This window comes from Etheostoma spectabile, chromosome 22, assembly GCF_008692095.1.
Source record: "Etheostoma spectabile isolate EspeVRDwgs_2016 chromosome 22, UIUC_Espe_1.0, whole genome shotgun sequence".
NCBI classification, from domain to species: domain Eukaryota; kingdom Metazoa; phylum Chordata; class Actinopteri; order Perciformes; family Percidae; genus Etheostoma; species Etheostoma spectabile.
Window position 1 is genome coordinate 346,488 of NC_045754.1, and position 27,132 is coordinate 373,619.

Sequence of the window (27,132 nt, forward strand, 5' to 3'; positions counted from 1 at the left end):
CCCTTATGCCGAGAAAAAAATAAAATAATAAAATAAAAAATATATAATAAAAAAATAAAATAAATAAAAACAAAGTAAACAAATAGACAATTTAAAATATTAGATAAAAAACACCTTTCTTTTGTTATTCTTGGTAATGTATAATGTAGTCATATTGCTCCACCCTCCCTATGTCCCCAGCAGTTATGAAGAGGGAAGAGCAGTAAGTCCTTCAAAGTAAGCCAATAAAGGGTCCCAGATTTTGTAAAGTTTTCTGGATGATCCTCTGAGGGAGAATTTGATTTTTTCTAATGTTAGAAACATCATAATATCAGAAAGCCACCTGGAGGCTTTTGGTGATGTAGTGAATTTCCACTCATAACACTCTCCCTGCTATTGGACATAACATCCTCCCTCTGTACCCCAAACACAGCCAATGTAGGGCTAGGTTGTAGATTTAAACCAAAGGCTTAATTTACGATCTTAAAAATTGATGTCCAGAACTCTCTCACCCTGGAACATGACCAAAACATGTGAAGTAGATCTGCTCTGTATGTTCTGCACCTGTCACAGATGTCATCCATGTTGGAGTATATTTTGGCCAGCCTAACCTTACTGTAGTGCATACGGTGAAGAACTTTAAATTGAATCAAATTCAAACATGCACAGGAAGAGGTTCCATTCACCCTGTTTAGAGCCCTGTCCCATACAGCATCTGATGTGTTTGTCCCTAATTCTTCTTCCCATTTTACTTTTATACGGTCCATGGTTACACTATAGAGTGACATGATTGAATTGTATAAGGTAGAGATTTGGCCCCTTGAGGTCAGAGGGGTCTGCAGTACATCCTCCAGGTTAGAGTGCTCAGGCAATTGAGGGAATGATAAGACATGGGTTTGAATGAAATGACGAACTTGAAGATATCTGAAAATACTGGACTTGGTGATGTTAAATTACTGACCAAGTCCGCAAAACTGAGGAAGACGTTATTCATGAAAAAAATCTTTACAAGTAGTAAGGCCCATATTATCCCACTGTTTGAAAGTGTTGTCCAAAAGTGAAATTCGCATCTAGCAAACCAGAAAAAGAGGGGGTGACATGGATTCCTAGATACTTAAATCCGGACTTTGATACCAAGAGCCTGGGTCTGTTCGAGGTTTCTGCCTAAAAGGAAGTTTTTCCTCGCCATTGTAGCACTGTTGCTTGCTCTGTAGGAAAAAACTAGAACTGTTGGGTCCTTGTAAATTCTGGAGTGTGGTCTAGACCTACTCTATCTGTAAAGTGTCTCGAGATAACTGTTGTTATGAATTGATACTAGGGGTGATCCGAGTATCCGGCTGAAACGAGTATCCGGTACGGATAAAGCACTTTTGCCGAGTACAAGTATTATCTGAGTAATATGAGTCAATGTCCGTGCTCGGATTGAATAAAACTCCTCAACTGGCCGCGCAGCGTTCTGTGATAATCACAGCCCCCCCCCCCCCCCCCGCCTACAAACACGCTCGGCTCACACACACACACACAGAACACGGAGAAATGCGCTCCCTCGGCCGCTCTCTCTTTCTCTCTCTCTCTCTCTCTCACTCTCTCTCACTCTCTCTCTCTCTCTCTCGCGCGCGCGCGCGCTCCCGCTCCGTCAGGCAGGCATTCAATTCGGTCTGCGGATCTGTTCCGTTAACGTTTAGGGTTTCTTCAGCTTCAGGTTTGTTTTTAACTTCGGTTTGTAGTCCTTACATAGTAACCAGTAGATTTCTGGTGAACGTGGGGTTTGTAGTCCTTACATAGTAACCAGTAGATTTCTGGTGAACGTGGTTTCAGACGTGTTGCTTGGGTTAAATATGACTCCCGTTGCGTCTCTGCCATCGGAGATTATTTTTTTTTTACTGTCAGCTGCCCCCGCCCCCTCTTTCTCTGTGTCTCTCTCTTACTCACACACACACACACACACACCACACACACACACACACACACACACACCACACACACACACACACCTGGTGTGTAAATAAAAAAAAGAACAACAAATAAATAAATTAAAAACTTTAAAAAAGAAAGTTGTATTGAGTATGAAAACCATTGTTCATTACATTTTACTTCATAATTGCAACCGCATGTGTTGGATTCGTTGTTGCAAAACGTTCTGTATATGAGCTTGTGGGAACCTTGTACACGAGGCATTTACGGTAAGCGTACCTGACTCATTTCCGTTTCCTGTGCCTTTGTGTTGTTTGCGTGTTGGTAGCTCTGCTGCTCACGACATACCAGTTCAGGTTGTTAGATTTGCTATTACAGCGGCTAACTGTCCGCTAAACACTTATTCTTATAGCAGTTCTGCCTAAGCACTCACATATCTTCTCATTTTTTTTAGCGACTTTTGTTAAATAACAGCTGTTTTAACGCTTGGTAGCTAACGCTACCATACTTTAGCTTAGCCGCTAACGACTTTAGCCTAGCAGTTAGTTATGTCGGCCCCCTCTCCGACTTTCTCCTGCTCGATGTGTGAGATGTTTAGTTACTCCTCTGCATTCTTTAGCGGTGATGGCGTGTGTAACAAGTGTAGTTTATTTTTGGACGTGGAGGCGAGGCTTAGTGAGTTAGAAGTCCGGATCCGCACCATGACAGATCAGTCGTCAGTTACTGTAGCTAACCCCCCCCCGGTAGTCGGCACGGGCCGGCCTGAGTTAGCCTCTGGTAGCCGTTCCTCGCGAACTCCGGAGCAGCCAGGACATAGTGCGTGGGTTACTGTGCGAGGACGAGGAAGAGACAGTCGTAAGCTTTCCAAGACGTCGGACCGCCACCAGCCTGTTAGCGTTTCTAACAGATTTTCCCCACTCAGCAACCCCCCCGCTGAGAAACCAACTCTGGTTATCGTCAGCTCCATTCTGAGAAACGTGAAGTTAGCGAAGCCGGCGGCCGTAGTTAAGTGCATCCCGGGGCTAGAGCGGGCGACGTTGAGTCTTATCTGAAACTGCTGGCTAAGGATAAACGTAAATACAGCAAGATTGTTATTCACGTAGGCGTTAATGACTCCGGTTACGGCAATCGAGGTTACTAAGATTAATGTTGAATCGGTGTGTACATACGCGAAGTCAATGTCGGACACCGTAGTTTTCTCTGGACCCCTGCCAAATCTAACCAGCGATGACATGTATAGCCGCATGTCGTCATTTCGCCGCTGGCTATCGAGGTGGTGTCCAGATAATGATGTGGGCTTTGTGGATCACTGGCAGTCTTTCTGGGGAGGACCTGGTCTGATTCGGAGAGACGGCATTCATCCCACTTGGGCTGGAGCAGCTCCTCATTTCTAGAAACATTGACAAGTTTATTGGTGGACCTAATCCTTGACAATCCATAGTTGGGACCAGGAGGCAGAGTCCCAGTCTAACACACTTCTCTGCTCCTTTATTCCAGGTGTTACCTAGTAAAAATCCCATAGTGACGGTGTCTGCCCCCCGACCATTAAATTATTTAAATCAAAGGTAACAGAAGAGGAGCCGTGCATGAAACCTCATAAAAATTAAAACCACAAGTGCAATAGTTCAAAAGAATAGGAGAATTAAATGTGGACTCTTAACATCAGATCTCTCTCTTCTAAAGGTGTACTAGAAAATGAATTGATATCAGATTCTAATATTGATTTATTTTGTCTTACTGAAACCTGGCTGGGTAATGGAGAATATGTTAGTCTAAATGAGTCCACCCCCCCAGTCATATTAATACTCACATTCCTCGAGGCGCAGGCCGAGGAGGTGGAGTTGCAACTATCTTTGATTCTAGTCTACTAATTAGCTCTAAACCTAAACTAAATTATAACTCATTTGAAAGTCTTGTTCTTAGTCTTTCACACCCAATTTGGAAATCAATGCAACCAGTTCTATTTGTTATAGTGTACCGAGCACCTGGTCCATACTCTGAATTTTTATCCGAATTTGCAGAGTTTCTATCGAACTTAGTGCTAAAACGGACAAAGTTATTATTGTAGGGGATTTTAATATTCATGTGGACGTTGAGAATGATAGCCTTAGCACTGCGTTTATCTCTCTATTAGATTCTATTGGCTTCTCTCAAGTGTACATAAACCGACTCACCGTTTTAACCACACCCTCGATCTTGTTCTGGTATATGGTGTGAAATTGAACATTTAATAGTGTTCCCACAGAATCCCTTCCTATCTGACCACTGTTTGATAACTTTTGAGTTTATACTGCTGAACTACACGCCGTTAGGCAAAACATCCTATACAAGATGTCTATCTGATAGTGCTGTAGCTAAATTTAAGGATGCGATTCCGTTAGCATTTAATTCATTACCAAGTCCCAAAGTAACGGAGGACTCCTGTGCTATTAGTCCCTCCCAAATCGATCATTTTGTTGATAGTGCAGCAGGCTCGCTACGAATGACTCTAGACTCTGTTGCCCCTCTAAAAAAGAAGATAATAAAACAAAGAAGGTTAGCTCCATGGTATAACACTGAAACTCGCAAATTAAAGCAAATATCGCGGAAACTTGAGAAGATCTGGCGCTCCACCAAACTGGAAAATTCTCGTTTAACCTGGCAAGATAGTCTTAAAACGTATAGGAAGGCCCTCCGTAATGCCAGAGCAGCGTACTACTCGTCATTGATAGAGGAAAATAGGAACAACCCCAGGTTTCTTTTCAGTACTGTAGCCAGGCTAACAGAAGGTCACAGCTCTACTGAGCCAAGTATTCCCATAGCTCTTAGTAGTAACGACTTTATGAGGTTCTTCAATGATAAAATTATAACTATTTGAAGCAAAATTCACCAAGACCTGCCTTTAACTGGCTTATCTCTAAACTCAGGAACGTTAGAAACAGCTGTAAAACCAGATACATGTTTTGACTGCTTTGCTTCACTTGATCTATATCAATTTAATTCAATTATTTCTTCATCTCAGCCATCAACCTGCCTCTAAGATCCCATCCCGACTAGGCTACTTAAAGAAGTTTTACCATTAGTCAACACTTCACTACTGAATATAACCAATTTGTCTTTATTAACAGGCTATGTACCACAGTACTTTAAAGTAGCTGTAATTAAACCTCTTCTGAAAAAGCCAACCTTGATCCAGATGTTTTAGCCAACTATAGACCTATATCCAACCTTCCATTTCTCTCTAAGATTCTTGAGAAAGCAGTCGCCAAACAGCTGTGCGACTTTTTGCATAGCAACAGCTTATTTGAGGTTTTCAGTCAGATTTAGAGTTCATCATAGCACAGAGACAGCACTTGTGAAAATTACTAATGACCTCCTAATTGCATCAGACAAAGGACTTATCTCTGTACTTGTGTTATTAGATCTTAGCGCTGCATTGATACCATTGACCATTATATCTTATTACAGAGATTAGAACATTTAATTGGCATTAAAGGGACTGCTCTAAGCTGGTTTAAGTCTTATTTATCAGATCGATCTCAGTTTGTTAATGTTAACGATGAATCCTCTGTGCACGCCAAGGTTAGTCATGGAGTCCCACAAGGATCTGTGCCCGGTCCAATCCTGTTCACTTTATATATGCTTCCTTTAGGCGTATTATTAGGAAACACTCCATAAACTTTCATTGTTATGCAGATGATACTCATTATATCTATCAATCAAGCCGGATGAAACTAATCAGTTAGCTAAACTTCAAACGTGCCTTCAGGATATTAAAACCTGGATGACCTGTAATTTTCTAATGTTAAACTCAGATAAAACTGAAGTTATTGCTCTCGGACCCAAGCACCTCCGTCACGCACTATCCAAAGATATAGTTACTCTGGATGGCATCACCCTGGCCTCCAGCACCACCCTGGCCTCCAGCACCACCCTGGCCTCCCGCAACACCCTGGCCTCCAGCAACACCCTGGCCTCCAGCACCACTGTGAAGAATCTTGGAGTCATCTTTGATCAGGACATGTCCTTTAATTCCCACTTAAAGCAATTTCAAGGATCGCCTTTTTTCACCTACGTAATATTGCAAAAATCAGGAATATCCTGTCTAAAAATGATGCAGAAAATTAGTCCATGCATTTGTTACTTCTAGGTTGGATTACTGCAATTCTTTACTATCAGGCTGCTCGAAAAATCCATAAAGACTCTACAGCTGATCCAGAATGCTGCGGCACGTGTTCTGACGGAACCAGGAAAAAGATCACGTTTCTCCTGTTTTAGCTTCTCTGCATTGGCTTCCTGTAAAATTTAGAATAGAATTTAAAATCCTTCTTCTCACCTACAAAGCTCTTCATGGTCAGGCTCCATCTTATCTTAAGGAGCTTATAGTACCTTACAACCCTGGGAGAGAACTACGCTCCCAGAATGCAGGGTTACTGGTGGTTCCTAGAGTCTCTAAAAGTAGAACGGGAGCCAGAGCGTTCAGCTATCAGGCTCCTCTCCTGTGGAACCAGGTTCCAGTTTGGGTCCGGGAGGCAGACACCGTCTCCACATTTAAGAGTAGGCTTAAGACTTTCCTTTTTGATAAAGCTTATAGTTAGGGCATAGAATCGAATATTGTTAGGGAGTAGTAGTTAGTCACATAGTTTCATATAATATAACTAAAGGGGACTTGGCATACAGCCCGATCCGGTTGGGGGGAGTTCTGGCCGACCGGGCTGGAGCTCTCTTTACCTTTGTCTCTCTTGGTTTTGTTGTAATAATAGTTTTAGACAGCTTGGGACTTATTTTGATACACTAGTTAGGGCATAGAATCGAATAATGTTAGGGAGTAGTAGTTAGTCACATAGTTTTCAGATTTATCTATCATATAATCAAGAATATAATAGAACTAAAGGGAGACTTGGCATACAGCCCGATCCGGTTGGGGAGAGTTCTGGCCCGGCCGGGCTGGAGCTCTCTTTACCTCGTCTCTCTTGGTTTTGTTGTAATAGTTTTAGACAGCTGGGGACTTATTTTGATACACTGAGCTCCTCTCTCCTCTATCTTTCTATCTTTTCATTTATGTGCATCCATGTCCCAGAAATGCGTGTTACTAACCTATTTCTGGGGAGTCATTCCCCGGAGTCCTTATGTTCTTTTTTCACCAGCATGTTCCCTTGGATCAGAGAGGCTCCGAAATCAGGGTAGCAGCAATCGCCATGGTCCCGCTACACGTTCTGTGATGCCATGTTCAACTGCTACACTGCGGTGCCCTGCTACGTCCTGCAACGTCCTGCTACGTCCTGCTACGTCCTGCTACGTCCTGCTGTGCCTTGTAATGCCGCACAGCGTCCTGCTATGCCATGAACTACTACAAAGAACTTCTACAAACTACTAATTTTTTCTATTTTTATTGCCACTCTTCATTCTAACCCCAACCGGCCCGTCAGACACCACCTACCAAGAGCCTGGGTCTGACCGAGGTTTCTGCCTAAAAGGAAGTTTTTCCTCGCCACTGTCGCACTGTTGCTTGCTCTGGAGGAAACTATTAGAACTGTTGGGTCCTTGTAAATTCTGGAGTGTGGTCTATCTGTAAAGTGTCTTGAGATAACTCTTGTTATGAATTGATACTATAAATAAAATTGAATTGAATTATATAGTTTGTTTGTTACCATGACAACACCATTGATCTGAAGCTCAATGCTGTCATTTAAATAGTTTTCAAATCAGCAATAAATATAACAATTTTTGATCAACTCATATCAATTGCATGCTTAAATAACATAGCAGTTAAATCCCCGCACATTTCAAGAGAACCTGACCCACTTCCGGGTTAAATATGACCACTTCCGGTTTAGGCCCCGCCCAGTCCGAGTACGGATCCGGATCCGGATAATTCATGTGGTAAACAGATACAGATACAGATAATGCTGTACTCGCTCATCCCTAATTGATACTATAAATAAAATTGAACTGAATTGAATTGAATTGAAAAGAGTGGTTAAAAATGTTTAGAAGCAGAGGCGTGAGCTGCGTGTCTTAATTTTCTACTTCCTGTTAATTCAGAGGTCTTTCTAGGCTTTCATTTTGGACTTGTGTAATTGTTGGAGTGTTCAAGTTTTCTAAAAATTCCGTCATATCAGAGGTATTGTGGGGGAAGTCTGATGAGTATAAATCTGAGTAATATCAAAGGTGCTTTTGATTTCTTGGGGGTCCCTTGTCACATCTTGAGGCGCCTTCCTGATAGTAGGAATAAGTTTTTGCCTGTGTCCGCCTCCTGTCTTTATTACGTGATGCTGAAAATAATATTATTTGTCCCCTTTAAACTTTTAATGTTTCCTATAGTACGGATGGTGTTATAGAGTCCGTCTGATTAAATAAAAGGAAATCATCTATTGATTGTGATACATACTGACAAAAGTTTGTATCTGAAAGTAATGCTGTGCTCAACCTCCGAGCAGACCTCGCTGGATAGTTAAGTGCGATGGGAATATCAAGTATGAGGGGTGCGTGATCCAATTCGACAATGGCCGAGTACTCCACAGATTTGATTGAAGGGAGAAGGTGTTTGTCAATGAAAAAGTAATCTATCCTAGAGTAGGACTGGTGCACATGCAAGAAATAAGAAAATTCTCTTCTGTGAGGATGCAGAAATCTCCATGGGTCTAAACAACCTATATGAGACATGAGGCTAGAGAGTGCTCTGGACATCTTTAATATGATTGTGGTTTTCTGATTTGAGCGGTCCAAACCTGGATCCATCACACAGTTCATATTTCCACCAAATATTAGATGATGTGTGTGCAAATCGGGCAACAAGGTAATTATTTTCTTTAAAAAGTTAACATCATCCCAGTTGGGGGCATGAATGAACCAAGGCCACCGGGGAGTGAAACAGACTACCTGTTACTATAATATAACGCCCTTGGGGATCTGAAATTATTTCCGAGGGAGTAAATAATACCTTTTTATGAATTATTATTGCCATGCCCCTAGCTCTGCTGCTAAAATTCGAGTGTCCTACCCAAGCCTTCCTAAGCAAAATATGGTCTTGAACACGGAGGCCATGAGCTTGACAAAAGTGAAAAACAAGAAGGGGAGAAAGAAAGGAGAAAAAAATAAAAATAAATAAATAAATTATATTAATAATAATAATAATGAAAGCGCATGACCTGGCAACCCGTCCCTATTATACAACTAACGGAAACACTCTAGGCTCCTCCTCTGAACTACGACGAACCGCAGCTTTAGCGTGAATTAGACTTCCAGTAGTCCTTCTTGCTATCTCAAAATTTTAGGCTGTTCCCATACATAACACAGGTATATAAACGCTAGGGATGAGCCGGATACTCGGTATCCGGTACGGATAAAGCACTTTTGACGAGTACAAGCATTATACGAGTAATGTGAGTCAATATCTGTACTCGGATTAAATAAAACTCCTCATTGATGTGTCTGCGTTCTGTGATACCCTGCTCACTCACAAACACTCAGAACATGGAGAAGTGAACAGTTCTCTCCGTCTCCCTCAGGTCCGCGGGGCTTTCCCGTTAACATTTAGGGTTTCTTCAAGCTTCAGGTTTGTTTTATACTTCGGTTTGAACTAGTACCTACTAACCAGGAGACTTCCGGTAACGTGTGGTTTGTTCAGACATACTGCTTGGTAGAATGCACCTCACGTTGCATCTCTGCCGTCTGAGTTTTTTTTTTTTTTAAACTGCCTGCTGGCTCTAACCAGTTTTTTTTTAACCTTCTTGCTGTGTTTTATAAAAAAAATAAAAGGCAGTTGCGGTATAAATAATATTACAAATTAAAATAAACACACAAACACATTCCAACCCCCCACCCCCCTATCTCGCTTTCTTTCTCTCTCTGTCTCTCTTTTTGTTTCTCTCTCTCTCTCCCTCTGTATCTCTTACTCACTCACAGACACACATACTCACACATACTTGGTGTGAAAATAAAAAAGAACCAAAAGAAATAAAAATATCACACTGATCATAGAAAAATTAAAAGTTAAAGAAAGAAAGTTATATTATTGAGTATGAAAACTCTTCTTCATTACATTTTACTTAATAATTGCATTGAAACCGCATTGTTGCATTTATTGTTGCAAAACTTGTTCTGTATATAGTTTGTTTGTTACCATGACAACACCACTGATCTGAAGCTCAATGCTGATGCTGTCATGGAAATAGTTTTCTAATTCTAATTTCTAATTTCAAGACAACCCGACCCACTTTCGGGTTAAATCTGCCCACTTCCGGGTTAGGCCCTGCCCAGTCCAATACAGAAAATGCTGTACTCGCTCATCCCTAATAAACGCACACACATTCAACAAGACAACCTGAGTTGCTAGCCGATAGTAAACAACAATTAGGCTATTTCAAAATGGCATAAGACCACATCCAACAGGACATGTAGAAGTGAACTTATAGCACTGAAACAATAACCTGAGTGCATCCGAAAAGAGAATATAAGAAGAGAGAAAGCATACAGTCCACAACAGGTAGTTCACCAATGCTTCAAATATATATTGTCATTTTTCATTTCTCCTGCAGTAAGTGTCCTGGCGGCATGAAGACGTTACATCCACAGTACAGAGGACAGTCCTCAGAAGTAGCAGCCTGGGCTACTTATGTGTAGCAACACGACAATCATAAAACTCCTGGGGCTCCTATGGTAAAGAGAAGATGAACGTTTGGTTTTCAAATTGAACTCGAAGGCGTGTAGGGTATAGCAAGCTAAACCGTACGTTTCTTATCCTGGAATCGGTGGAAGCAGATCACAAAGGCTGAGGCTGACCCTCATGTGGCTTTTGGCTGAGAGAGCGGTGTGCCCGCTCCAGGTCGGGGGGCTTTTCAAAGACGCCTTCCCCTATCACTTCCATAAGCATTTTGGACACACATTTTACCGTAGATTGGCCTTTCTCAATGTCTTCTGGGACGTTTAATATTCTGAGGTTAGCCCTTTGAGAGCGGTTTTCCAGGTCTTCCACCCGGCTTGCAGGCAGAGGCAGACCTGTCCGTCGCATCAGTGTCCACTCTCTTTGTGAAAGTAGAGATGAGCAGCGCGGCGTCTGTGTGCAGCTTCAGGTTTATAAAGCACGCGCTTCGAAAGATTATGTGGAACTTAATCTTGCTTTTTCACTTATCCGGGATATCTTTAATCTATTTTCAAGCAACAGGCCCCGGATCTTGCTAGACCGGAAACAAAACAGCTGGCACGCCACACGCTGTTTGTGCTTGCAAGCCGGCCAAAGAGTATTAAGGTTACGTTTTGAGTGGATGGCGAGCAGTAGACGCCGAAATGGATGCCAGTAAGATTCTGAAAGGAAAGATTTACTTTTAAAAGTTGCCAAATCTTCCATTGACAAGACCAAAGTGATCTGTGTGTTTTGCCGTTGTAAAGTGAGCTATCATCGCAGCACGTCCATTTTGAAATACCACTTGATGGCCGAGCACACAGCTGATGTGAATTCTCTCCCCCCTTGTCAAAGTATTTTTTTAACCCTTTTAATTGTTAGTTGATTCTGTTACATTGTATGAGAGATTATTTTCTGGAAGTGTGAATGACTGCTCCACGTGAGAATGTTAGTGTGAAACTAAACACTACAGGAGGTTACAGTATATGACAATGTTGTTTTCAATGAAAAAAACATTCGCACAAAGCAAGCCAATCCACTTTTCTATGTTGATAAGCGTTCAAGGGACATTAAGAATAGATAAAACTGTGCGATAAATTACGAGTTAACTATGACAATAATGCAATTAATCGCTATTAAATATTTTATTCGTTTGACAGCACTAATACATGCAAACTGGCCTAGGGATCCCCCAGTCGGAACTGGTTAATGTGACTTGGGAAAGGGAAGTTTGGGGTCCCCTGCTGAAGCTGCTCCCCCTACAACCCTACACTGGATAAGCGGACGAAGATGGATGTATATATAAAATACTGTATAAATAAAATATGGTAACGATAACCAGAAGATGTGCTGAGGATAAGAATAGGCAAACCCGGACGCTGTGCCGTGCATAATAACAATCAAACCTGGACGCTGTGCTGAGGATAAGAATAGGCAAACCCGGATGCTGTGCTGTGGATAATAATAACCAAACCTGGACGCTGTGTAGAAGATAATAATAACCAAACCCAGACGCTGTGTAGAGGGTAACAATAAAACAGAACAAAAACGGTTAGGAATTTGTTTTTCTTTTTTTTTGTTGGCCAAAATGTCACACCAGCCTCAATTGCCGAGACTTATTTTTATTTTATTTTGGGGCCTGAATTACACTACAAAGCCTGAATATCTTCAGAGATCCATTGCGGCCCATTAACGTAAGCATGTTCTTTTCAACAGTTCTTGACATTTATTGGGGGATTATATTTAGGCTTTCTATCCCTTTAAAAAATACAATTTCACAACACTGGAGTCTAATCTCCAAAGACTGTACCTGTCATATTATGCATATGCAATTGATGCAAATCTGCAACCAAGTATTTCCTAATTGAAATTGGACTATATAAAAAAATATGGTCTGAACTTTTCTTACTTAAAACAATTACCTAAAAATGGTAAGTTTTGAAGAAAATTTGTTTTTGATCGTACAACAAGGCAGGTCAAGCTGGTTCTTTCGGAGAATGATTGTAAAGATTTACAAAGAATATGATTACAGCATTTACTCTCTCACTGGGACATTTTGGGACCACTCAGTGGACGATACACTGGTAAGAGCAAATTAAGTTGTGTGAACAGTTAACTTCCTCTAAATATCTGTCCGAAGAATGGTATCCATCCTCTACTGTCCACTAGTACTGACAATCGCTGCGACAATGACTGAGCCTTTGGAAGCCAGGGTTACTGCTAGGGTTTCCACCTATGTCTGATAAAAAACCTGGACATATTGATGACTCAACTGACCACTTTGCTCACAAGTGAAACTGTCCATTAGACATTAGACCCACAAGACAAAATTGGCCTTTGTGCAGTAAGATTGTGCATAGTACTGAATATTTTAAACTTCATTTAAAATATTTAACTTAATTTATCTTAGCTTGCCTGACTGCTTAGATACTAGTGCTTGTGCATCATGTCCCCTACAGAGGCATTGATGGCGCATTCAACACACAAGAGACACTGACCGCTCTGTCCACAACACAGGCTATTTAAGTGTCATGTGCCATAGCTTCAGGAAAATATTACTTCTTTTTTTTTTTACAGATTGGCTGCTGCGCATTGTCTCTTATTATGGAAAGGACTCCTTGAATAGCTGCAATATGTTCATGTTTGTCAACGAAATCCACTAGGAACACAGCTGACCACAATAATAAAAAGGTTTGATTATCCTCCACTAGCTTGGTGTGCACGTTTTTCATTTCTTGCAAAGGCTGATGATGTTTACACTCACCAAGACAACTCAATAGCTATTACACTGCATATATCTTTGAAATGATTTCAGCCTTACTGTGCTTGATGAAAGACAAAGGTAACATTGATATTCTTTGCAGTTGGCTGAATGTCATTATAGACTGGGTATTATGAGATGGAGACATACTGCAGTTAATCTCATGAATTCCAGTTGTTAAAGTTCAATAAAAATTATGATAGCTTAAAATCAGTATGTTTAGCATTTTTACATTTATAGCATATGCCAAATTATTCTAATGGTGTTTTTTAATGCAGAAAAATAAGAGAATTTTGGAGACAATCTGTGTGGCTTTCAATACCTTATTTTACAGCACCCCAGAGATAGGGGAGAGTGGGGTAAGATGAGCCAGTGGGTAAGGTGACCCACCCCGTTTCTAGGCAACTATGCACATTTGGTGTCATTTGACCATAGATTCTGAGGAACTCCATCCTTTCTATTTTGCTGTGAAGAGGAGAAGCCCATTTGACAAGAGGTAAGTTTATTTTTTTCTCACAAAACACTGTTTTGCTTGTTAAAGTTAACTTTCTGCATTGCAGGTATGTTAGCTGTTGTGCCATAGCAAATGTATCAAGGTCTAAAGCTGTGTTTGGTTTGTGTTAGCCTAAATTGCTAAGCTAAGCCTTCTTTTTACCAAAATGGTCACTATGGGCCAAAGCGAGTCAAATGATGTGGGGTAAATTGAATCAGTGGTTCAACTTACCCCTCACTTAAGGCACTAAAGTTAAGTTCAAAGCATAACATTGTTTTAAATGTAATATTACACAACTGTTACCATACAGTATTTTACACATTGTATAAAAGCTATCATCGCAAGAACCTACAAAAGGAGAACTGACTGGGGCTCAACACCCTTAGAAGAGATGGAAAGAGCAGCCACTGATGTTGAGGGTGGAAAATCCATCAGATCAGTGGCGGAGGTACATACAAATGAAGGAGTTAAAGAAAGTCAAAACAGTAGGGTACAGTGGAACAGCAGAAGCCAAGAAGGTCTTCACAGAAGAGGTGGAAAAGGAGCTTGCCGATCACATCAAAAAGTTCGCTGAGCAGTTCCATATCCCCACTCTGAAGAAATGCTGTGAACTGGTATTCCAGTTTTCACAGAAAAACAACATCCCTGTCCCCACGAACTGGAAGGAGGAGGGTCTAGCGGGTAGGGTGTGCCGGAAATTACGTCATAAAGGCTTACAGTTTCACGCTACTGTATTTAAATAGAATGAATTCTTTTTTGTTAGTTCAAGATAGGTTCAAGAACTTTATGGAGGGTTGCTGGTTCATGTCCCTGTTTCGGACCAAAGTACAGAGTGTGGACTGGTAGGTGGAGCGATGCCAGCAAGGCACCGAACCCCCCTGAGCCGCTCAGGGCGCTGGTGCAGCACTTGCAGCCCACTCACTCTGACATCTCTCCATTAGTGTGTGTATTTCAGGCCTGTGTGTAGTGTGTAATAACAACAGAGTGTAAATTGTTATTTCCCTATAGGGGATCAATAAAGAGTATAAATTTGAATAAATTAGAAGCAACATCTTTGGGAAGAGCTACAGCCTTCAACAAAACTACAATACAGAATTAATATTATTATTATAATTTTTTTATCATAATATAAATACAATTTAATGGTAACTATAGCAAAAACTATAGCATGGTAAATATAGAATTTACTGTACAAGAAATTGGCATGTGTTTATCAGCCACAGTTACCAGGATATGTTTTCTGGGCTGTTTGGTATGATTTTAGCATTACTTGAAAAGCTTAACAATTCAGATTTTTTTATCATGGCTCTTGTCTTTGTTTTATAGGTTTAAATTCCCTCCAAACATGAGTCATAATGTTGATGAAACAGATGTCACAACAGTGCAGACACCAAAGCAAGTCGTAGCGGCAAACGGAAAGAATCAAGTGGGGGCCATCACATCTGCCAGAAGAGGCGAGCTTGTGCCTGTGGTCTGAGCAGTCAATGCTACTGGGAATGCAGTGCCTCCCATGTTCATCTTTTAAAGGGTTAGATACAAAGACAATTTCCTTCCAGGAGCAACTCCAAGATCAATTGGTTCCCACACCAGATCTGGCTCAATGAAGACACCTTTGCTGAGTTCCTTGAACATCTGGATCAGCATACCAAGTGCTCCTCTGACCATCCCATGCTGCTACTCCTTAAAAACCACGAGGCCCATAATTCACTGAGGGCACTGGATTTAGCAAAGAGTAAGGGGATTGTTATGCTCACAAATCCACCCCACACATCTCAATGCCTGCAGCCTCTGGACAAGAGAGTCTATGGTTCATTGAAGACCTATTACAACAGAGCTCTTACTGGTTGGATTCGATCTAACCCAGGCCAAACTGACAGCATATAACCATATTTCTTAATCCTGAAAACTATGCTGGCAGTCCTTCACTTAACAGAAATGTTTAAAACTATTGTTCACCAACACAAAAAAATAAAAGATTAAAGGAAAAATGTAACTTTAATTGGTTTGGTTTGTTTTGTGTTGTTTCAGGTAGCTTTAAAAAAAATAACAATGTTAGGAAAGGTAAGTGTATTATTAAACGTTTGTTTATTTAAAGAGGCATGTTATTTGTTTTTATTATGCTTGCATTAAATCAGGAAAAATAAGATGGTTAATTTACCCCCAGATGGCTCAACTTACCCCTAGTCTGAGGTAAGTTGAGTAACATGAACACTTTTTTTTCTTATATTTTCAGTTGATAGGCAACATCCCAAATTTACAGATGTCTTCATTGTATTTCTCTCAATCTCCCTTGGCTGGAGATGCACATAAGTAAAAACTGGCTCATCTTACACTACTCTCCCTGTGTCTCTCTATCAATATGGGCATGTTCAAATTCTACCCACAACAAACTTTTAAGCAATTGAGGATAATAAAAAGGAGCAATGACATTCTTACCAAATAAATGTGGAAAATAATTTTGAAATGTGCTCCTGATTTGGATTAGCCTACTCAGGCAGGGAGTCCTATAGCCAAGCACCCTGCAGCAAGGATACCCTGGGTAATAAGCTGAGTTTTAAGAAGCACCAGAGGAGGCCTTCCTGGGGATCTCAGAAGCTGCTCATGGGGATAACTATTTCTATAATATAGCTGGGAGCCTGACATGCAGTGCTTTAACGTTAACAGTTACGTCTTAAAATCAAAACTTATGAGCAGCATGCAAAGAGATGCATAAAGGGTGGAATGTGTTCTCATCTCATAGAATTAGTTAAGAGCCTAGCAGCAGCGTTTTTGGTATGCTGCAGGCAGGTGATTGACTTGTAATTTATGCCTCAATGAAGAGAATTTTAACACTCCAGATGAAATAAAACCACAGACTTCTTCTTTGTGGTGACTGAAAGAATAACTAATTTTGGCTCTGATCCTCATCTGAGGGAAAAACGACTGCATCACCCTAGTCCCTTGTTTCAATGGTAATTATTTTTATTATTATTAATATTAATAGCGGTGTCTCATTCAGTTGGATTCATTGATAGTGTAACAGTGACAATGCCCGTCGCATGATTCTCCAATTGGGCTCCATAAACATGCACGTCCATTATAACTTCCGCAATTACAGTACTTGAAGAAGACAGAATTTTAGACGGGAAGTCATTTAAAAAAATATTTCTTCAAGGATTCTTAACAACATTGATATTAACAATTTAATTGTCAGAATTAAGGTAAAAGTGTCTTCTTTTTACCTGAGATGCTGAGCTATTATATTTGCATACAACTTGAGTGGGCTTCTGTTTTCTAAAAAGCCTATTTTACAATGGACAGTTGTATAACTGCATGCTGAAGTCTGTTGTTGGTTGTTGTATATCCTCCCCCAACAACTTTTTTTAGGTAAGTGACTCACAAACGTGTCAAACACATCAGGAACATTGCAGACCAGGCTGTATGCTGGTAGTTAAACTCTGACTGCATGAGTTCTTTTTGTGTTCCACTGTGCCCTCATTATGTAAGCTTCCCCCAGGGCCTTACCTGAGCTGGGGTTGTGTTTAGCTGTATTGGAGGATGTGTGGGAGGTGGAGGTGGAGGCCACTCTCTGGTCTGAACTCATGCTGTCCTGGCCCAGAGGTGAGTTGGACTTCCTTGGCTTCTTGTCTGTCAGGTGCAGCGGGGAGCTTTTCTTGGGAGGCAGCAGTGGTCGTCGAGGCCTGGCAGTGGCATTAACCTTCAGCCAGGCTTGAGCTTTGTACTCCACAATCTCTCCGTAGTTAGCTCGTGTCACTCGGCACTCATATAGTCCTTCGTCACTCTTGCCGACTCTTGAGATCTGCAGCTTGTGTGAGATGTCGTTGCCCTGGACTTTCACTGTCTGTTAGAGTGATTGAAAAAGACCAGAGTGTCATAACAGGGATGGAACCCAAGAAGATTTCACGACACATCATGCCACTTTATTCTGTCCCTTATTGTCATTAAACTGTGACATTTGGATACAAACATATTGAGGGGAAGTTGGACTCAGACATATACACATATAAGTGGTGTAAAATGATAATGACAGGTTAAAATATGTTGCTTGATGCACAGATCAGAGTTTGTATAGTAGTTCTGGAACTGTGTTCCATAAGCACACTGGATCCTGGGTTTTCCTTCTATCTTGTGGTAAAACTTGAGAGCTCCGGACTACTTTTTTTCTTTTCTTTTTTTTTTCAGTAATATTTTATTAATTTTTACATTAACAAACAAAGAATCAGACATTTCAGATCTTGCCAAACAGAGTAATAATGTACATTGTACATGTTACATCAACACGTATTGGGATCATATCATATACGTTATTATTTGCATTAGAGTCATGTCAAAGGAAGAAGTTAAACAATCTATGACTTATTTGTGAAGGTAAGGTGTGGACGCCCTTTCTGCATTAAATCAAAAGGGATCACTAGGAAAGGTAATTGAGAAAGGGTTGCCGAACCCAGGCCAAACTGACAGCATTTCTTCAGTCCAGAAGTGGAGGGAGATGCCTTAAAGTTTCTTTCCAGGCTAGCAATGTCTTGCTCAAGCTCTAATTGTTTAGCTAATGTACTCTTTCCTTTTTGCTGCTGTGTAGGAAATTATGGACCCTCTAAGAAAAGCCTTGCCTGTTTCCCACAAAGACGAAGCAGAAACCCCAGATGAATCATTTGTAGAAATAAAAAGTTCCCATTGATTTTCTAAATATGTCAAGAATGCAGGGTTGCCAAGAAGAGATAAATTTCAACGCCAGTGTCTAGAAAAATGGTCACGATAAGGTGGGAATATTTCTAAAGATACCGAAGAGTGGTCTGGGAAAATGCATGTGCTAATGGAGCAAGCTCCAGTCCTATCAAGGACAGATCTAAAGACAAACATATAATCAATGTGAAATCTTTCTCTCGTTGATTAATGCCGCTCAATGCGTCAAATAGGCCAAGATCAGGGCAAAGCTCAATTGTGGCTCTCACCATTTTGGAGGGAGGTTGGGTTCCAGGTGGAGCTATGATCCATCTCAGACGCCAGACAGCAGTTAACTGCAGTTTTTATAGGAGCACATGCTACTAAAAGGAGTTTCCACTTCCAGAGCGAAGAAAAAAACAACTCCATATCCCACTCCCGCTCCCACAACATAATGTTATTATTCTAGGCACGTGTCAACATAAAGCCACTGGTATTATTAATCACACAGAAAGCCCCTCATTAAATATTAACACAGAATGACCAAATTGAGGAGGTGGCTGTATATCACAACACAAATATTGAACAAAAAACATAAATTGAAGCCAGATCACCATTTGCGCCTTTTAAAAGTCTTATGTGGAAGTGAACCAAACAAAAAACTTTAAGGTTAAAAAAAACTTTAGGTAGACCTTAATTTGCTTAATTTGCTGTGACCATGTGGTCCCCCAGATCCAGCAAGAAGATGAGATTAAAGCCACGATTTGCAGGTGTTTGTCTTCTGACTTTATGTCAACATGTTAACAAAGTTATCTGTATCCCTTTGTGTTTCAAACTTGTGCTCAGTGGTGGTTGTGGTTCACAGTCTGTGTAGCTGGGAAGCGCATATTACAGCGGATGCCCTTGTCGTTCAGAGACTGTCACACACCATGGAAGGCTAGTCACCTCTCTCAGATCGCAGGTGATAAATCCTGATGATTGAAGATCCGCTGTCGTTAATGTTTGAGAGTCGGCGTCGACCTCACTGCAGCCATTATTATCAGTTTATCACTGGAGTTGTGTAGTTTAATAATCATCAGGCGGGGACAAACGCCCCTCGGCACCCGATCAATTAATAACTTAATACAAGCTTTAACACCTGGACTCGCTTCTATACTGAGCAATGGTGGGCAGCCAAGTTTCAAAGAAGTGGTCCCTCCGTACCTTCTTTCAGGTTGTGAACATGAATGTCATCCTACCTGCTGTGGTTCTCCATATCATCCATGCAATCGTCCATTAACTTAATTTTCCTCTCTGTTTCAGCAAGCCTTCCCTTTATACCAGTCACCATATCCTCCTACACTCTCTGCTCTGCCTCAGTAATGGGTTACAACTGGCTTTGCAGTGGCGTGGATACTTCTTCCAAAGTCTCTGTAAACGTTGTCTTCAATCATGGAGCTAAAGTTTTAAGTCACATCGCAAATTAGAGCCTGTGTTTACAGGCTCCTCACCTGTAAATGGCGAGTCTGTTTTTTGGCTAGCAGTTGTAGCAGTAGTAATTGTTCATGAGTTGATTTTCGTCTGTTTGATCACTTGTTGTCAGAAGGGTACTTTTTCTTCTTGCTGCTGATTCTTGCACTACTGAGTCATATTAATAAGCTTAAATAAAATAAGTTAAATATTAATATAAGATGAGTGGGAGCGGGAGCTCGGTGGAAACATGTCTTCTAGCAGCCATCATCACATGGCACTCGAGCCAATGTCTTCTGTTTACTGGTTTGAGCACAAAATCTTCTGGTGTCTTGAAATAGGCGATCTAAATAAAATCCTATATCACCGTACATGTATTTGATTTGATAAAGCAATTTTTTAAAAATCGGTATCTTTATAGAGTAAGTTTTCTGCCAAGTCAGCGGAGAATCTGGTAATAGATAAAATAGCTAAATGGTAATATGTGTTTTTGGCAGATATTAAGGTACTTAGTCACAGAGCAGTCATGCTCATTGATTTGTAGTGTTGCCTGCAATGGTTTAATACAACTCATCATGTTTAAAAGGATATTAAATCTTGGCCTTTTTAGGTGTAGGGTTGCATTTGGTGAAACACCTGAGTAAATTGGTACAGCCTCTGGAAACCTGGTTTCCCACTTTGAGTATTTCTCTATAACAGAAAATGTTCATATCTAATAAGCAACATCCTTAGGAATAATATTAAATGTTTAATGTTTAAAAAAGTGTGATATGTGAGCCAGTCTACAATTGTGTTAATACACAGCTATTTTATTTTGTATTTTGTTTGTTATTAACCTCATATTTGCCATTAAACTATGTTCAATGACAAAAAAAAACATTTCCAGTACATATAATGCTACATTCTCACACCTTACAGAGGTCATAGACAGAAGATTGGGGTAAACTAAAAAAGCACCGCACTTTGACTGGAGCAAGCGGCAACGTCAGGAACTGCGTTACATCTGCATTCTACCTCATTTCCAACAGGGGACGACTCCACTGGCTCCAGAAATAAGTTCACTTCTACTGTGGTTTATGAGGAAATGACCGTACCTCTCACTGGATATTGACCCAGTAGCATTTTAACAAGCGTTTATGGTTTCAATTGCTGGTTTTCAAGTCTTCTTCAATACAGCATGATGTTCATTTTGTAAATTATGTTCCCAATTATTTTAAAAAAGACAATAAAGCAGAGGATGCTTTAAGGCGTGGCTACTCGCCAACCTGTCCATCATGATGAGGCTTAGCAATATGTTTCCATGGCACTGTGTTAATTAAATAGTCGTGAACTTGTTTTTGGGGTGCTGTCCATGTTTTTATCTTAAATACCCTCTTACAGTGTTTTTAACTTCATAAAAGCTAATTAGAACAGTTTGGTCACCTATACATGTCTTGTTCAGTGTTTGTAACATCAACCAAAGCTAGCTAGCAACCCCAAGCGTTAGCTGCTAACTTAAGGGAAAGTCTGTCAAATTTTCAGTAATGCTGTACATGCAGATAACCAGCGGCAGTGTTCGGAGGTGTTTGAGCACTGGTGAAAACTCTGCTTAATGACTCGCGCTAAAAGGGTTGAAAATCAGCAACTTTCCATCTTTAGCATTTAGCTTCCGCATTGCTTACCGCATCACCCATTGAAACCATAGAGACACTAGCTTAGCCACGTCATTCTCCCATAGCGTCGTCCTTGTCCCAAAATGGTAAAAAATTCCAAGATGGTGACTGCCAAACTGTAAACTTCAGGCTTCAGAATGGCAGTTCACAAACCAATGGTTGACGTTACTGATGCTATGTCCATTATTTCTACAGTCTATGAAATGGAAAATTGTGTTAACATTCTGAGTGCTGCATGTGGTTAGGTTTAGAAATGTAGGGTCGGGGGTGGCCGGGTTGGCTCAGTTGGTGAGCAGGCACACGTTTACATAGAGGTTTATGTCTTGACGCAGAGGTTCAGGTTCAATTCCGACCTGTGACGATTTCCTGCATGTCTTCCCCCTCACTCTGCCCTTTCTTACCTAACTGTCCTGTCAATTAAAGGTGGAAAAATAAAACATTTAAGGTAAGGGAAAGGTTGTGGTTTTAGTGGTTCCTGTTTTGTGCCTCAAATCACTGGCAACCTTTTTAACTTAACTAAAATGTTAATAGATGTATGCCATTAATTTACAATGTTAACATAACTCAGAAATTATAATTCCATTAGCAATAAACCATAATTTAAGTAATAATTTAAAATATCTATGTTACCTTGATGCAAGACCTGTCACTTTACAGTGCACATGACTGTTTGACTATCTGTGGACTCCAGTGAGGTAATTGGGAGGAAGTGTGTTGCACTGGGCACAGAATGCACATACAGAAAGACAGGAAAAGGGCAGAACGGTTGGCAGGGGATGAACGCAGGAAGGGAACCACTCTGACAGTAATAATACACTGCCACTGATTTCACTGATTAGCTCTTTTCTCCGGTTGAAGGTGTATTATTCGGTGGAAATCAGCTGCTGTTGTGTTTGCTGGGAATGAAATGCTGCCAACAACGCGGCACACATTTGAAAAGCGATAGGTTGCAACTAGGAACACATGACGTGCTATTCAACTTACACTTATTTTTGTCCCCTCATCATCAGGATCAGGCTCTGGTATCATCTCCATCTGGGAACACACAAAGCAAGAGAAGGAGAAAGAGAGCATTAGTGCTGTAGTGTCTGCTGCAGTGTAGCTCTCAAAGAACCACGCTGAGGTCACATTCAAGTATGTATGTTATGCAAGTCTAGTGTCAGAGTCCCTAAAACCAGCTACAGGATTACCACAACAACTTAAAAAAAATGCCATCATCTATCTGCTGATGGTTATTAATATTTCATTCCATTCCACACAGTTTACAAACTGTGTGATTGCATGGCTACTGTTCTTCTGCCTTTAAAAATAAATGCAGAAAGATGTTGCTCTTGCAACCATTTTTGATTTATTTTTAGATTCTTTGAGTGGTTCTGTAGAGAAAATACAAAAAGACAAGACAAGTCAAGACAGGAAAAGTTTCCAGATGATGCAGTGTATCAATGGGAAAACTGGTTCAGACCAGGATGCTGTGTGACAAACTAACACCTTCCTGAGACAAAGGATGGCTCAAAACCTCCATCAGTCTGCAGTAAAAGTTATATTATGAATAAAAACTTTAATTATTAAATGTCAGAAGGAAGCACAAAAAAGCACAAAGAGTACTTAACAGCAGTTTAGCTCTGGGGCTCAAGAAATGCTCCTGTTTGAGCTCTGGTGGCATAATTCTAGCACAGTGGCAAGCACTAAGCCTACATCATGGACTGGGCATTGATTTTAGTGGCTATAATTTATTTATTTATCTTACATCAGATGCCAAATGGATGTTTGCCCAAAAAAAGTCTGCTGACTAAAAGCTGAAGCTGAACATGAGCAGTGCAGCAGAAAAGGCTTGAGAGGTGGAGGAGGAAATTTCTAAACGACATTAGAGCTCCATGGCTAAGACAAAAAAAAGAAGGGTAGGATAAGATGGCTACTTATGAGCATTTGAAGCAGATAGCGTGTCTTCAAGTGCAGTAATTACCTCGGAGAAAACAGGCGCTTTTCTCATGAGGATGTTCGGCAGACAGGTGATTAATGAACAGAATTAGGAGCCATAGCTTTCTCTGTCTGCATGTATGCATGACTCTTACATATTGACTTCACAGATGGACCTGGCATCCGCTTTTCTATCAGGGAGATGTCTTTACTGTGAGGAAGGATTAATTGTTCTCAAGTCTTGGCGTCGGGCTGTTTCAAGTCATCAATTTCAGCTTCCTCTTTTACAAACTTGTCAGTGGTTATATGGGCTGGGTGTGCAGTCTATATATGTCACATGATGAGAATAAAGTTAGGGTTCCACTTGAAGACAGATGCCCTACTCTGGTCTACACATAGTGGCTGCTGCTGGAAAACCTGGTCACAGTGATGAAGATGGTGGAAAACGGTTTAATTGCTTCTCAAACATTTCATTATGGAATGTCCTATGGGGCTATTAGAATAGCTTTTCATTACCGAACAGCTGAACTCTAGGCTATTATTTTCTAGTGTCCAATGTTTAATCAATGTAATGCTAAATAGTTTTTAATGAATTATTCCTAGTTCTTTGTTTTAATTAAAATCCTTTACTGACTTCTGTCAAAGCAGTAACACAAGCAACATGTTGTCATTGCTTCAGTGATTACTGAAATTTGCATTATTCTCTTCTGACTGTAATATTTATTTATTTATAATTACTATATATACTGTTTGGGAAAATCATCCCACTCCACAGTGTTTTGTGGTCTTTTGGTGTGAGCGCACAATGCAACACCCCAACATTTTATCTCTTTGACTGCGCTGGTTTGGTATCATAGTGACTTGCCATGCACCCCAGCAGAAGCAGAGGTGCAGGAGAGGGTGTAGATGAAAATCCAGTGGTGCACTGCAATCTTGGTGTCACTAATAATTGCGTCTTGCATGGCCCACTACCTGCCTGCTCAGAGCAGGGTGGCTGCTCAGCACTCGTTCACACCTGTAGTTCGTTGGCTTTCTGAATGAGTTGAAAGTGAGTTAGTAAACTGGGAGCGATTTGCCTTTGGTTGGTTTGGTTTGGTTTAGTTTCACACTTGGAAAAATCCAAGCGTACCAAATTGTGTCATTACAAATCAGGCAAAAACGTCCATTCCTCTTATTGGTCAGATATATCTGGGGGTGGGAGCAAGACAGTAAATACAGAAAGAAGGTCCTGTGTTCTGGTCTAGTGGTCAAACCAGCTCATTTAGTTAAAATGATTAGACATTTTTTTGCAAGAGACATTACTACATCTACTCTGGACACCGAGACTTCACTCTACTCTGCCAGTGTCTCCAATTTTAGCAGCTGCCTATTTGACTACAGAGATACAAGTGACGGACGGCGACCTTGACCGCAGTCATTTCTGTGATAGAAACACTGCAAGCTGCTACAGTTTGCTGCTCTGCCTCATCACAGATTGCTAAACACTCCTGATTACAGGAGGCATTAGCTTTGACCTGTGGAGTTTGTATAGTTGGTGTGGTTCGAGGACGGATCATGGGTTAGGGTTACGAACCGTTCCAGAGTTGGATTGAAAGCGTACCGAGACATCCTCTTCAAACAGGTCTTGGTACCCTTGTTTGGTCCACTTTGGTGCATACTAGAGTTCGATTGCTGCATTCTCACCTGCCCAAACAAACCGCACCAGCAGGGCCAACAAACTCTAGTTTGATTCAACCGAACTAAAGGCTGTTGGTGTGAAAACGCCTTAAACGCTTAGTAAATCTATGTGGTGAAGGCACACACCCATGTAAACCTCCCTTACATTACATAAACTCATGTATTAATGTTTTGTTAGTCTTTCCACTTTCATATATTTACTTATCCATTATTCTTACCAGCTTTGTAATCTTTGACAGTAAATAGCCTGAGCTGAAGGCCTTTCCTTTTCTCTTGTGACTCTTTACAGCCATCTGAAGGCAGCAGGTCCATCTGCAGTCTCTAACTGAGTGATGATGTGCAATGTCAAGGGGCAATTGAGCACAGCAGATCAATTGGTTACATTTTGTGCAACCAGCACCAGACTATTACAAAATACCAAACTTGTCATCTTGATGAATTATTCCACATTTTGCACTGCAAATCACCAGTTGTGTTGGTGATGGATGCATTCACAGTCTTATGAAAAATCATAGATTTATTTTTAACTTCTTTCTGCGCTAGTATCTCCCTCAGGGCTGTCCGGGACTGCCGGTTCTCACTCTGGGCCTCCATCCATGATACAGTAAAGAGTATGGTTTGAGAGACTACGTGATGAATGGACAAATGCATATTTGCCTTCAATACCAGCAGCCCAACATGTGTTCTGTCTCAGACTAGAGCTGGTACGTGTCCACTGGCAAGTGTCATTTCCACGCTTACCAATCATTGTCTATGTGAGCAGCTGTGCAATGCCTTCTGGTAACGTTGCGGCATCTAGTTGTCCACTGCTCATTTGCATAAAGTTGAATCCAGGCTACATTGTGCAAATCAAGGACTGAGCCATCAGTTGTCTCATCAAGCTGCCAATCAAAAACTCATGCATGGCTTATTTCTGAATAAAATGTTTCCAGAAACACATTTTTATTAACTATTTTTGTAAAATATTAGATAATTTTGCAAACAAGCTGCCGTGTTTGTCTTTTTGAAATCCGGGAGCAGATAGCCCCACGACTGAAGCTTTTGTCCAATCAGGTGCAGCCATCGCGGTTGTAGGAAGGTGTAACCTGTTCTCTTTGCTTGTCAGTGGTCATTGAAGAGGAATTGATTGACTGGTAGTAGCAAGCCCTACAAGCATCTAGCTGGTAAAAACACTAGCTTGGGACAAAGCTGACCGGACAAATAACAGATTGTTCCCACCAACTTGTCTTTGACTGTCAGGTCAAGTGTATTTAGTGGTAAACCTTACCACTAAATACACTATACAACACACTGACAGTAACCACTGGACTTCAAGAGGTAGACAACCACACAAATCCTGTGAGAACATCAACTATTCTTTGCACTGAAAAGGTAAAAACAACAAGGAAAATGGATGTAGCGGGTGATGGGGAAGTGAACTGTATAGCCCACTGAGGGAGTTCTTCTTTTATTATTCACCATACCGGCACACAACAACACACAAGTGACACAAACGTGAGTAAAATAATTTTTTTGTATCTGCCAACTGTCAACACTAACTGACCAAAAATAGACCAGACGTTGGTTCTGTTAAGCCCAGTTCAGAACAAATATTCACGTTGAGATTAAACCATTTTACATCGTCTGAAACAACCAATCTCGACTCGACATAAACCAGCTGATGGCGTCGCCAGCAAGTCAGTCTGTCAAATTGCCAGTGGCTGATACAAGAACGTAAGGGACACCTGGCAATAGAGAAGTCAGCTTGTAAAGTCAGCTACAAACTGTAGAAATAAAATTATTCTTAAGTCCATTTTTATTCTAAGTTACAAACTGTAAACTGGTCTAAATGGAGTTTTAGACAGAGGCCCAACGACCACCCGCCAGCAGGGTAATGTGGTTAAGCGAGTGACTGAAGAGAGGGAGTGCCCTAGAACAAAGTCGTGAATCAGAACACTAAAACGTTTTAGCTGATTCACCTCTAGAAATGCAGCTGTAGCAAGCATCTCACTATCACTAACAATATTCACATTTTAACACAACAAAT

The 27,132-nt window shown here is 40.8% G+C and overlaps 1 protein-coding gene across 1 annotated transcript in view; it reads right to left on the minus strand.

The window, feature by feature from the left end:
- vstm2a (V-set and transmembrane domain containing 2A) overlaps positions 1 to 27,132 on the minus strand; it is a 122,085-nt gene that overhangs the window by 27,318 nt on the left and 67,635 nt on the right. Inside the window, exons 3-4 of the mRNA XM_032503981.1 lie at positions 22,497 to 22,547; positions 17,254 to 17,590 (exon numbers count right to left, since the gene is read on the minus strand). Of these exons, the coding sequence (XP_032359872.1) occupies positions 17,254 to 17,590; positions 22,497 to 22,547 (388 nt within the window). The remainder of the gene's footprint in view (positions 1 to 17,253; positions 17,591 to 22,496; positions 22,548 to 27,132) is intronic.